The sequence below is a fragment of the Pseudopodoces humilis genome, chromosome 4, assembly GCF_049639895.1.
Source record: "Pseudopodoces humilis isolate 2021_Gansu_Grassland_sample_001 chromosome 4, ASM4963989v1, whole genome shotgun sequence".
Lineage (NCBI taxonomy): Eukaryota > Metazoa > Chordata > Aves > Passeriformes > Paridae > Pseudopodoces > Pseudopodoces humilis.
In genome coordinates, this window is record NC_142203.1 from 68162164 (window position 1) to 68175992 (window position 13829).

The following is a 13829-nucleotide window of genomic DNA, read 5'->3' on the forward strand; positions in this document are numbered from 1 at the left end:
TCTCCCTGAGGAGAGCCTGCTCCTTGCAAGCCTCTGAAGCTAATAGGGCTGCTGCCATGCTGCCCTGTCCCAGAAGAGCCCTGCCTCCACTGCCATCCCACACCAAGCAAACATTCAGGGCTCAAAAAACAATAAACAGGACAATAACTAGAAAACTTTTGCTCCAAAGGCCAAAATCTCTCCCACCTCTGCCATGGCAGTAAACTACACGTTCTTACCTCCTGCCAGAAATTTTCAGAACATTAAGTGGAGACAGTCTGTTAAGGCATCACAATTTCTTTACATAGTAGGGGCTATTTACTGCAGTGGTCTGGTTAGAGGCGTTTCAGAAGGGCTTATACCTTGAAACAGGTATAATACCTGCCTAGGGCAGAGACAAAGGTCTCCCACAATACTGGAGAAATGGCCATACTTCCAAAGGGAGTGTCAGACAGCTTCCTCACAAACACAAGTGACAGCAACAAGGTGGAAAACAACTCACATATTACAGGCTTCCCTACAGCGTTAACCGTGACAGTGGCTCTCCCTGGGAACCTTTGCTGCAATCTACAGCACTGTGGAGGATGTGACCAGGATATTCCAGCAGAGACATGCAGATTAGACTCTGCAGGACTCACATAGTTAGGACTCACACTAGCAGAAACTGTGTGAGCTTCCTGGACTCGCATGGAAAGGAGACTGCTGGGTATGTCTCTTCTCTTTCCACACCTGCCCCACTAACTCCAAAACAGAAAGGCTGTGACTATGACTCTGCTGAGCATCTTCACATCTCTGTCTTAGGAGGTAAGGGCAGGTGTTTCTCATGGAAAAGCACAGTATATACCCTGGAAGGGATACAACCCTTCAAGCTGCACAGACTCTCTCAGTATCAATGCTATGTCCTTGCTAACATGACATAAGAGGTTTCATCAAAACCTTGGGAGGCTTTAGAAACACAAGGACAAGACACTTGAACTGATACGAGACTGATGGCTTCTGTGACAAAGCACAGCAAGGCTTTGTCTCAGGGACCGGCAGACCAGAAACCAAACTGCCCTGGCGCTGGTCTTTTATCACCACGCAGGTTTCCCTGCTGCTCCCCTCATATCCCAATGAGCTTCCTTTCTTTTTACTTCTCCCTTCTCCCTAGTTTGGCTCCTTACCGTCTGCTCGGGCTCTAACATCTTTTTGTCCGTGGCCACTGGCAGAGCCACCTGAGAAGCTGGCATCTGCTTCCATCAGCAGGGAGAGAGAGGCTTGCTCACCTGCCCCATGCCCACTGGGGACCTTCTCACTGGACACCGAGTCTTTGGTGGAACACAAAGCCTGACTGTCCCCAAAAGCATGATTCAAACAGAAGCCCTCGCAGCTCCGGTTCAGCCCATGGATGAAGGGCATGGGTGGAAGACTCTGGCTGCGCCGAGCTCTTTCTTCAAGGAAGGTTGGGCAATCCCGCTGAGTCTCAGGGATAGGAGAGAACTCCAGGGAAGAATCACCACTAGAGCGGAGCGGTGGGGAGGTGCCGTTCTTTTTCCGTCCTTTAGCCAGTTCAGCGAACGATGTCACCCTCTTGGGGGGAGAGCTCTGAATGGGTATTGCTGGACTTTCACTCAGCTTGACTGGACAGCTCACCATGCGCTCCAAGGAGCCCAGCCTGCTGCCAGGACTCCTGTCCAAGTTCTGATCATAGCTCCTGGAGCGCTGCCGGCTTGTGTTGAGGTTTGGTGGTGACACATTGACATAGACCTGACCCTCAATCATGTTCTGGCTGGATTCTCCCTTTGGCTCCTCTTCACTGCACTCTACATTGCCTTCTTGTCTCAGGTCAGGCCTTCTGAACAGATAGTATTCTGTGGGCTGGGCTGGGCTACCCTTGGTCTGGTCTTCTGAGCAGCTAGTTATGGAAGATCCTGCAGGGCTGGGGGATGACTGGGAAGACAAATCACATGTGACTAACTTATAGTAATTCTGAGTAGCCACAACAAGCCGTGCTTGGCTCTGGAAGCAGGCAGTGAGGTCTGAGCTCTCTGATGTGCAAGGCTCACAGTGGAGGTGGTAGGAGTTGCAGTTAGCATCAAGGACAGGTGAGGAGGAGTGTTGACACCCACACACCTTGCCCGAACTTTCTGGGTTATGCGACTCACAAGACATCTTGGATTCAGTGGGTGATGAATGTAAATCCAGGTAAAAAGCTCCTGTGTCTGAGTGGCTGCAGAAGGAAGAGTCACAGGACAGGTTAGCTGAATTCAGGTTGGATTGAGACTGACCGTTCATTTTGTTGTAGAGAGCACTGAAGTTCACCAGGACCCCATCAGAACTGTTGCAAGAAGAGTCACTGATGTAGCCCATCTGTTGGTCAATCACTTCAGACTGACTTGATGAACTGTAGCAGCGACAGTGCTGGATCTCTGAGCTGGAACAACTGCATGTCCTGTGCAGGGCATCCTGATTCCTCAGCGGTTCACCCGTGTTCTGGTTCCACTCCTGGTCACCACTGTCGAAGGAGAAGTTGGAAGAGCTGCCACGATGGCAGCTGCATTCATCCAGCTCCATGCGTTCCGAGGCCTGATGGCACCTGTTCGCATTGTTCCTCTTCTGGATGTCATTACTACTGAGTTTGTCCTCTTGCCCGTCCACCACACCAGACCGGCTGGCCATGTTCCAGGACTTCACAATGTGGTTGGAGTCGTGGAGGTGGAAAGGGGGCAAGGCCAGATCCTGCAGGTTGAGGGGCGGTTTGCCATCGACAAGTGAGTTGTGAAGGTGGAAAGATTTCTGACCCAAGTCATCCCCAAAAATACTGAGGTCATCACCCTCACTCAGCAGGAAAGGGTTGTGTCGCTTACTGACACTAGGGACAATCAGATCCCTTGCTTTTCTTTCTTTGTTGTCTGAGGCCTCTGCTGAGGCTTCAGAGGTCTGGAGAAAGCTGCTGTACACCAAGGAGTCAGTCTGTGAGAGGTCTCTGTCTGGAAGGGCAGAGGTCCGTGTAGTGCTGAGCTCTGGCTGGCAGAAGGGGTTGGTCCTTTTGCTCACGGAGCAGCACTGTCTATCGGGGACCTGGCAATGCACCAGGGGAATGTGATGGACAATCAGTGTCTCACCAGTCAGTTTGGGTGGACTATCCATGGTAAGGAAGACTCTTCAGGGCATCAATGGAGCTGATACCACCCATGAACAGGTAGGGCTGCACATGAGAGGCAGGGAAGACACTTCTCATGAGGGAATTCAGATACCTACAGAGAGACAAAATCACAAAGGAAGTCACCTCTCGGGAAAGGCAGTGACTATTTAAAAACACCCTTGGTTTGACTGAAGATTTCATATGCTGACAAGGATCAAAATGGACTGGTTCCTTGTCAGCACAAGTACCTGAGCACAAGGTCCTTCTTCTGGGAAACAACCAACCACAATGTAAAACAAACACGTCACCCTCCATGCAGGCTCCTGGGACAACACTTGTGATTCCACCTGACCCCTCTCAAAGTTATCTGAAGAGAGTAGTTGATTTCAGTCAAGTGGCCAAAGGGCTGTACAGGATTTGGGCCAAACAAAGACCTCACTGCAGATGGCACTGTGTGCTCACAGGAAAACAGCACAGAGTCTGAAGTGAAGCACTGCACCCTGGTGAGAGCAGTCTATCTTCTCACAATGGATTAAACACCTTTGCTTCCTTTTAGATACATTGAACTTTCCTTCAAGAACCAAACACAGCGAGGTCTTGCAACAGACACACACACACACGCGTCCAGGAAGAGACTGGGAAGCAGGAGCAGACTGGAACAGAAAAGCAGCAACAGTCATTCCTCTCCAAAATCCAGGAGATCCCACAAGGTCCTGAACCCTTTTAATGGTGCCAGAGGAACATGCCAAAGTATGCAACTACTTATGTACACAAGGGTCTCTCCAGTGAAGAGGAGAGGATGACTGCAGTGGGGCCACAGGGCCATTGGTCAAATAGGTGACATACAGCGCACTGGCTTTTGCTGACCTTCTGCTGATGGTGAAACCTCAGCTCAGACAGGTCCCTACTGTGGTCTGGGAGGGGATCATATCTCTCTGCCACATTATCCGTGGCATTTACCTGCTGCACTTCACAACAGGGTGACTGCCACAGTCCCAGGAGCCATACAGGCAGGGCACTGCACAGGCAGGGCACCAAGAACCCCACTCTCCCTGTGTTCCATAAATAGCAGGTTCTTATGGAGCCAGAGGAATAACAAAATGGTTTGGGGCTGAAGGGACCTTAAAGAACATCTTTTTCCAGCCTCCTGCCATGGGCAGGGACACCTTCCCTAGGACCAGGTTGCTCAAAGCCCCATCCAAACTGCCCTTGAGCACTTCCAGGGATAGGGCAGCAACAATTTCTCTGAGTAATCCATTCCAGTGCCTCTCCACCCTCACATCTAATCTAATCTAAACACGCCATCTTTCAGTTCAAAGCTTTTCCTCCCTGTCCTGTCACTCTCTGCTTGTGTCAAAAGTCTCTCTTCATCTTTCTTGTAGATGTTCACCAGCATTTGATGTACAAGAGCAAAGAACAAACCCATTTCTTCCTCCTCACCTAACCCAGAGGTCAAGCCTACAAGCACCTCCAGCACAAGTCTGGAGAGGGTTTTCCTCTTGCCTTCCTTTCTACAGATCAAATAATCCAACACAGGCAAGTGCAAGGGCAGGCAGCTAAGGCAGCAAGGAGAGGGAGAAACCACAAAAGACTGATCCAGGATGAGTCTGAGAGATTTAAAAATTACCTAATGCTCTCACAGATCTACCACTTGTTCTGAAAACCTTGGCCCAAGCACCCTTGGTCAGCACTCACATCCTGTAACTCATTCAGGTATTCTCAGTGATCACTGCACCCTGAAAATTGCATCCTGGGATCCTGCTCTGGACTCCAGGGCCCCCACCACTGACCTTCAGACCCCAAAAAGTGGTATTCACAGTGACTTCTTCCTACCTTACCCCAGCATTTGGGACTGTGGGGTGATAATGGATTTGAAGCAGACCTGCAAAGGCACGTGGGAGCACAGGAGGGAAAGTGAGAAATGGGGGTTAAAGGAAGATATAACAAGAGCGTGAGCAATAAGACATCTACACAGCAACATCAGCAACTTCACTTCTTTCAGCCTCAAGGTGTAAGAATAGCAATTAGAAGATGATAAAAATTATCAAAATAAGTACTTTCCTCCCACACACAGTAATGCTTCTCACAGACACAGGATGATGCTGCCAGGAAACAAAAATACAAAGATGGAAACAGAGATAATGTTTGCAGCAAACACCCAATAATACAAAAGTTAATGCTATCACCAGTGTCAGAGAACAGACAGGCCTTCTGGTAGATGCTACCAGAGACTTACATGGCCAAGACGCTCACCTAAATGTCATGGACCACTTGAACCAGGTGGTGGACATATAACTGGACTACTAATGGTGCAACCCTAAACTCTCCCTCACCTGTAGTCTCCCTAAAACCTCTATCAGTGTTTATACCCCTTTCAGTGACTTCTCTGTTGTACAAGCCTTTGGCTACTTTTCCACAGCTGCTGCCACAGAGGCTCATCTCTACTCAGCTGAGATCCTGGGGGGGAAGATTTTCTTCATCAAGGATTCCTAAGATCCCATTGCTCAAGAGCCACAGTGGATAACAGCAAGCTCCTGACCCTGAGCCTACAGCACACACACACTCACACTCACACACACACACACACACACACGTTGCTGGAGTGGCCCCAATTTGGGCTTTGTGCACCACTGATGGCACAGCAGGAGCTGTGAGATTATCTGAGTTTATTTCTATTGAACGGAGCAGAAGCTTATCCTGTCTTCCTGCCCCCACCTCACAAGCATTTTGGGTAAAAAGCTGGTCCCCCAGTGCCTATCTACTCATGTAGCCCACCCCACCATTGTTACTGCTCTTGTATCTGACTGGAATGCCCAGATCACATCTCTCTACCAGGCTTTGCTGCATTTCAAGCGCTGCAACAATGCAAAGCATTGAAAGCATGAAATATCTGAGAAGCATAGTTTTGAGGATACAGACAGTGATGGCAGCACACTTCACTGCTGAAGCACCAGGCTTTGCTGCCTCCGGGAAATGGCTGCTTGGGGCAGGTTCCCAGCACCAGCACCCATCTGCTGACAAGCCCCGCTGAGCAGCACACAATTCACGTCAGCACAGAAGCTGCTGTGGGAGGACAAGGCTCACACAGACACACTTTGACATTTGACAGCAAAATGTCAGAGCTGACACGCAGCCATTTCCCATCTGTCTCTCCGGTGCTCTGGCTGCAACACGCAGCTCTGCCCAGCTCTCTGGCTCCAGCAGCAGCACAGCCTCCCCGGGCGGGCTGTGATTCACTGGCCGCCAGAGATGCTCCAGCAGACGGATGCCCATCCTGCCTGCACCCACGACCTGCTCCCAGTGCCAGGCTCTGAGGTGCAGGATCACAGGTGACATGCAGACAGCTCCTGCCAGGAGACATTCTGATGGCTTCTCTAGGGATAGGCACGACATTTTGTGCCGTAGCTACTCCTTTTCTCTCCTTTGCAACCTCTCCTGGCTTCCTCTGGACTTAGGGGTGCAGGGAGGTTGGCAATGGCACTGCCAGCACAAGGATTATTCAGTTCCCAACACCAGAGTATCCTCCCTGGCCTCAGCATTAGTTGACACCTCCTCATTCTGGAAGACTGTAGAAGTATCCTTCCTCTTCCTACTCAGGGTCTACTATGCAGGGACTGACACTGGGCAGTAAAATGCAGCAAGCAGACCAGTTTCAGATTTTGCTGGTTTTAATCAGCTCTCTGCAAAGCCCTCACTCCCCTTTTGCAACAGGAAATTTACAAATGTGGATAGGCAGTTCATACATGAACATTTTTTGCCAAATCAGTTTATTCTTACCGTTATGCTGAATCCTGCTCAATGCTACACACACAAGAGCAAACACAGCATCCAGGACCGAGTCCTGCCTAGAACGGCATGCAATGGCAGTGCAGGGCAGGGAGACATGACCACTCCAGACATGTCTGCACATCAGCCATTTTATTTTCAAATGTCAGAATTCTTGCCTTCTCCATACTGACACCATCTGCTGCAACATGGCAGATATGGGTTGTTTGTTCAGGGAGCTCTTCCTTGAGGTGCCAAGGGTTACCCAGAGAAGGTGGGGACCACACTGTGGATGCTTCATTCCAAAAAGGATAATACAGAGCAGGAAGAATGGCTTTTTGTGAGACACCTCCATTTGGTATGGAATTGCTCATGAATGATTGTACCCCCCTGGAAATAAACAACACAACAAAAACTCCTTAGCTGCAGCAAAGCCCTAGGTGAAAAGCTGATAGGTGCTCAGCTCTAGGTGGGTGCTGAGCAAGAAAGGATGGTTCAGCACTGATCTGAGAGCTGCCTATCAGGTTATGTCTGAGCTTTAGAGAGGAGGCAGCATGCTGCAAGTAACAGGAGCATGCAGAATCCTTCGGGCTCTGCACTCCATGCCTCTTAAGTCCTTGCTGACCACTACACTGAGGCCCTCAAATCCCTCTCCTGTCATACTCCTAAGACTGAGGACACTGTGCTAATTCAAAGGTGGTCAGTGCAGTTTCAGGGCTCCCTGGCCTCGGGTACCAACTCCTGCCTCTGCAGCACTGCTGAGAAGATGCAGCAGCAACCAGACCTTGCTGCAATTGCCTCCAAGGGCTGATGTGTGGTGGCTGCACAAGTCCAGGCATACTCTAGCATTTGTTATGGCTCCAACCAGGATTTTGGAGTTCTAGAGCTGAACCCTTAATAGCCTGCTCTGCTCAGAGCCGTCCCGTGCACACACATGGGGTGACAGCATTCAGCTCACAGTAACACAGGCTTCCTCATAAAATGTAACGCACTGGAGAAGGCATGCAGAGATAAGACAGACAAATGTGATTTTAATGTAAAAAGACTGCACATAGAGCACAGAGGATGAGGAAGCAGGTGCAACATCATCAGAACTGTCAGCTGGAGGCAATGCTGGCTTTTTTGGAGGATGGCTTTTCGGAACAGACTATTGTTTCTACAAACCTCAGTCACTTCATCCATGAAACTGAGTGTCCACAGGAAACCTTTAACTGTGAGGGTTATTGCTGACTCCTTCTGTACAGCTGTGGCTTCACTGCTATCATCACCTTCCTCAGAGAGTCCAAAATTCATCATGTCGTTCAAGGGTGAAATATGTAAAAACACAATTAAATGCTATTTTCATGGAAGAAGCAGAAAAAATTCTTTTGTATTGGAGCTGCTTGTTCTTTGAGTGCTGTTCCATGTGAACCCCCAACTCCTACAGTGCATTTGCACTAACATGCCTGAAGGAACCACACAGCCCTACAAAACAAGCAGAAGTGCTGCAAAAAGCAATGGTTTGTGTTTATCTTGCAGATAAAGGCACAATACAGACATCTCCTCTTTGCTCCACTGGGAGAGATATTTTCAGTTTCCTCCCTGTATGTGTACCTCCAGGCCAAAGGGCTGGGAGATTAATCCAAACTGAAAGCCACCCTTCAGGCAGCATGGGGGACTTCAGGGCCCACTGTATCCAGCACCAACACCACAGTTCATCACTGCCCCAGCTATGCCACTCCAAAAGCTCCCAGAAAGCCCTGGATTGTTTTAAACAAAAATTTGTTCAGAAAAGATCCAGAAAACTGGAGGGCATTCAGGGAGCAGCATCAAAAAAGGGGATGAGTGGTTCAGGGTGAGTGGCCTGGGGATGGGTCTGAACCATGGGACTACGTAAGCAGAGGGTGGAGGTGAGGAAGCCTGTAAGTTGTTGCAGGATGAGTCTAGTTAGTGGTATTTGTTTGGACACCTGTTTTTCTCTTGCCAGCTAATATAGCTCACCAAATTCACACCTTCATTAAATGCTTTATTAAATCATCCAGTGTGTTTAATGGAAAAAAAAAAAAAAAGTATAAAAGGAAATGCTAATTGTTTGACTCATCCTAAACCTCCAGCTCTTACCCTGCCTCAGGGGACAGGGAGCATAGTCAGGGTGGTCTGCATGCTCCCAGAGTGAATATTCCACACTTTATGTTTAAAGGGAGCTGCAGAAAAATAGAAAAGCTAAATACTTCTTAAACTTCTGCCTCTGCTCAGGCTGATTCCTCTTGTAGTGCTGCACAGTGATTCCTGAAAAGACCACTTCCCTTTTCCTTCCACAAAGCCCTGCCTTGGCCAGGGCTTTTTCCAGTGGTTTCCAGGACAGCCTGACTAAGCCCATGATTAATGTATCATTACATCCCAGAACTATATGGGATTATGATGTGCTCTAAATGGAAACCACAGCACGTGACAGCCAGTCACAGCCTTTGTGCTGCTGGCAGAAAGGAGCTGCATGGGCCAGGGGTTACCAGCACACAAAGAACTAAGCAATGGGTGCAGTGTGTGTATTCCTGATGATGACATAAGCAGTGTGAGGCAGGTACTGCCTCCCAGCCAGAGGACAAGAAGCCCCAGCTGCTTTATGCACTTAAGAGTTACACAAGACATCAGAAATAGCTCAAGCAGCAGACCTATACCAGCTAACACAGGAGCCAGGACAGTGACCGAACCAGTTTCTCCCATTTCTGTGCTCCCTTGCTCTGTGACTCATCATCTGGCATGTGGCACTCGGCAAGAGCCATTTACAGGCCATGACTCAGAGCATCCACTGAGGTGCTCTGGGATGGAACCTGCTCCTCCTCCTCCTCCCTGCCCCAGCCCCCAGCACATATGCTCTAATTACTTTATGCAAATCCACAGAGAAGAAAAATACTGATATTTCTAGCTGTTCATATCACACAGAAATTGCTGCTGAATTAAACTGCAGACACAGTAAATCCTTTCTTATCACAGACACTAGCAGCAGCAGCAGTAGCAGCAGGAGGGACTATGCTTGTATAGCATATTTTTCCTGAGCACTCTGAAAGCTTCCTGAAGATCTTACAACAGCAAAAATCACACAATTCCATTTCGAAGTGCTGATCTGCCTGGGTGCTGGAGCCTGGGTTTTGCAGGGTCACCAGAGCACTCAAGAACCCACACAGAAAGAAAGAAAATCCTGTAAGTATATTAAATTTCTGGGCACACTCAGTATTCAAAGATAACAACACTACCCCTCCCTAATCGTACAGCTTTGGTCAGGGCTTAGTGTTCCTGACCTAATGGGTGGCTTCCCTCTCCATGTCAAGGGGGATGTAACCAGATGACCTTTAAGGTCCCAAGCCATTGTATGCTTCTATGATTTGTGCAAAGCTGGGCTGTCAGCTGGTTGCCTCATCACCGTGCTCCTTCTACTGACCTTCCCAGCTGAGGACCATGAACCAGCAGCTGCAGCTGAGTGGTGACAAAACCACAGCCATCAGCTGTGGGTGAACCTGAGTCAAAGCCAGCAGAAATCTGGACTGAAGGTTTTCCCACCACCTTCTATGCCTGGGAGCTGTGAGCTCAAAACTCTCCACCACAACAGCCACAAGAGGCAGGGAATGGAGTGTTTGGCTGAGAGAATCAGGCATCAAATTCAGCTCAGTTTCAGGAATCAAGGTCAAGTCTCTGACCTGTCCTTGCACAGGGTGGCAAAACTGTTCCCCAAGTCCGTCATAGTGCAAAGGTGAATGGGCAGCTGTTCTTATTCAGCTCTCACTGCAGGGGTGAAGCCTCCCAAGATGACATCAAGAATTGGAGAGGACATGATATTCTCAACAGCACTGGGGATTTCTGGGCTTGCTGGGGATCTGTAGCATCCCTGTAATTAGAATCACAGAATCATAGAATATGGCGAGGTGGAAGGAACCCATCAGGATTATCAAGTCCAACTCCTGGCCCCGCACAGAGAATCACACCAAGAATCACACCACTGCAGGGAGAAAAGGCTTGAAAGTAGAAATTTAGTGAGGAGGAAAAACAGAGTTGTTTTCACTCAAGATGACCTGCCAGCTGAGGGATTCTAAGAATATTCAGTGTGGGGAATTTCATGTGTTGTGTTTGCTTTGTGTTATTTTCTGCCTTGAGAATTTCTGTAGAAGACAACAGAATGCTGTCAATGACTTAAGCCTCGTTCTTCACAGGCTTGGGCCTCCCTGCTGGGAAAAAAAAAGAGGTAAGAAGCTTGGAGGTTATAGAAAGCACAGAATTGTGAAGCACTGCACATGGGCCTTTGAGATGTGGAGGCCAGGGAATAGGCCCACGTGCTTTTGGTCCTTGCTAAGATGGAATAAGCTGAGCAAGGTATGTGTGTCCCCATCTGTTTTTGAAACCTTCCAGCCAGCGAGGTGATGGGATTAATCTACTCTTTGCACTTCAGTGTGGATTGTGGTCACCTTGGTTACTTGCTTCTATCTGTTCACACAACCTTGCACCACCCTTTGGAAAGACTCTCAAAGAGAAGTGACAAGTCACTTGCATTGGATTTTCTTCCCTAACCCACACTGGAATCTGGCTTCAGGCAACATAGGCTAGACCATGCCAAAGCAGATGACCTACTTATCCAAAGCTTATGGGGAGGATAATTTCAGGAGCAACCTTCATCTGCACAGAAAAAAGCACACAAGACTAGCTCTGCCTCAAATAGTCCTATATTCTCTACCACCATCATGACTTGGGGAAAAAGATGAGCTAAGTCCAAAAATGGGCAAAGAAAGTCTGTCTTCACTGTGAACAAGATCTTGCTGCAGTACAGCTCAGCACATCCATAGACTCCAGCCAGTCTGTGGCTGCATATTTTCCCTATTGCTTCCTTTCCGTGCAGATCAAAACCAGCAATACACTTCTGTCCAGATTGTGCACTGCAGGAATCACAGCTCCAAAACAATCCCTGTGAGAACAAAAACTCTCCCTGCAGGACAAAGCTTTAGTGACCAGTTGGAAACACCTTACAAATGAGGAACTCAGTCTTAAGATAACTCAGTAAAAAGAGGCTGTAAAATGATGTGTACTGTCTCTTCAGCCCAGAGTGCCATATATGTAGGAGTCACTCACTATCAAGTGAAAAACAAACATTTCTGAGATGGTGGATTGCAGATGTACAACCTCATGCAGCACAACAGCAGAAACAGAACAGCCAAAGTGGCTACAGGGGAGTCAAGTAAAACCACAGCCAGGCCAAGCTCTTGAAATAACAAAATATCACCCTACAAGCCACTGTAAATAAAGCAGCTAGCAATGTCAAAAAGCACCAGCAGGATTATTTTCAGACTGGAACACAGCAGTGCTGCACTGGTTTGCTGCCACATCCCAGTGAGCAGGAGAAGCAGTGCAGGTGTGGCATTACCTAGGAGTGATGGACTTCGGATCTGCCAGGTAGCCTGCATCTGCAAAACTGTATTACATGATGCAATCCTACATAGAATTTAATGCACACTGTGTGCAAACAAATCAGGAGTGCCAAAATCAGGCACAAACAGAACACATCCCAGCAGCAGTCTGCTTTTACTCCATGTTCCTCTTCCACACTGCACATCTAAATGGTTTTTCAATCAGCAGCTGTGAACAACAGCTGACTCCTGCTAAGGCTGCAGGAAACTTTAACCCTTCCTTGCTCTAGGCTGTTCTACCATGACCAGAAGAAATGCCTGGATACACAGGAAGACATTTTCTGTATCTCCAAAGCAGGCATACACAATGGTCTGGAGGCTGGCAACTCCCTGATTTGGGGATGATAGCACGGTACAAAGCAAAAAAGCTGAGTAGCCCAATAAAAGCAGCATCTGAGGAGTTAGTACACTAAATTTATCCTGCCCAACACATGTAATACATATGTATATGTATATGATTATGATGTTATATTATATTATCGTTAATATATCTAATAATACATAGAAATACATTATATAGATTATATATATGATAATAACACTGATACCCAAATGCTTTTAGACCACAGGCTAGATTTTACAAACCCTTGAAGGCAATTGGAGGAAGAGATCATTTAGCACTGATATTTGAAAATCAAAAATTGCCTGATTACTGTTAAGATCGTCCATCTCTTGACCCTTTTTTTGGTCAGGTACCTGAAGAAACAGGCCCTCTGCAACCATGTCTGAATCTCATTTCAGCAGTGTTCAGTATGGGTAAAAATGAAAAAGGCAGAATGATTCCTGGGATGATGAGACAAGAAGTGTCTGTTGTGGGAACAAGTCCTTGGGCCATCATGAGACTATCCAGGTTAAAGCAGCCTCGTTCACCTGGGAGTAGTTTACATTCCAGAGCAGGTTTCATAACCTGCCCACAGAAATTCAGGAGACTATACAATCATCCCTCCGTGTCCCTTTTGTTTTTTGGAATTCTTGCAAATTTTTGGAGCTTGCAACTTCCTGAACCAGTGCCTTCCACACAAAATTACATGCCACACTAGTAGTTATCTGTCAGTGCTTTTGAACATAGGGATATTTAACTTCATTCCTTGTCCTTGGGCTAGGGCAGGGAGAGGATCATATTTTCTACTCCATTTGCCAACCTTCAGTGCCAAGATTTTTATTGTGCTCAAGTACAAGAGTATTCCCAGATCCTTGGTCCGATTACCAACCTCTCTCCAAGAGTCCTCCTGATGTGTGGGTGTGTTTGTGTGTTTACATGGCTGGCAGCAAGGCAGAACTCAAGAGGATCTGGATGAAACCACAGCATCAGTTTATATAACAGAATATTTTCCATGCAGCAAAACTAACAGAAGGCAACCCAGAATCTTAATAAAATACTTATGAAGCAGACCAGGCACTCCTAATGATTACACATACTTTCCTTTTGGGAGGGAAACATATCCCTTGCAGAGGCTGGCAACCCAAACCAAGCTCAGTTTGTAAAGCTCTATTCAGGACAGTTTATTTTAGGATATCACTCCACAAGACAG

General features: G+C 47.7%; 1 protein-coding gene across 10 annotated transcripts in view; it reads right to left on the bottom strand.

Annotated features, from left to right (window-relative positions):
• Nucleotides 1-13829, bottom strand: part of RUSC2 (RUN and SH3 domain containing 2) — a 58082-nt gene that overhangs the window by 13922 nt on the left and 30331 nt on the right. For 8 of the 10 annotated variants that reach the window (XM_014256966.2, XM_088054036.1, XM_088054035.1 and 5 more), the window contains one exon: nt 1143-3215. In XM_014256966.2, the coding sequence (XP_014112441.2) occupies nt 1143-3108 (1966 nt within the window). In that variant the 5' untranslated portion in view covers nt 3109-3215. Of the gene's footprint in view, nt 1-1142; nt 3216-8032; nt 8086-13829 lie in introns of those variants that run through there. The other 2 variants (XM_014256970.2, XM_088054037.1) reach the window with 2 other exon arrangements.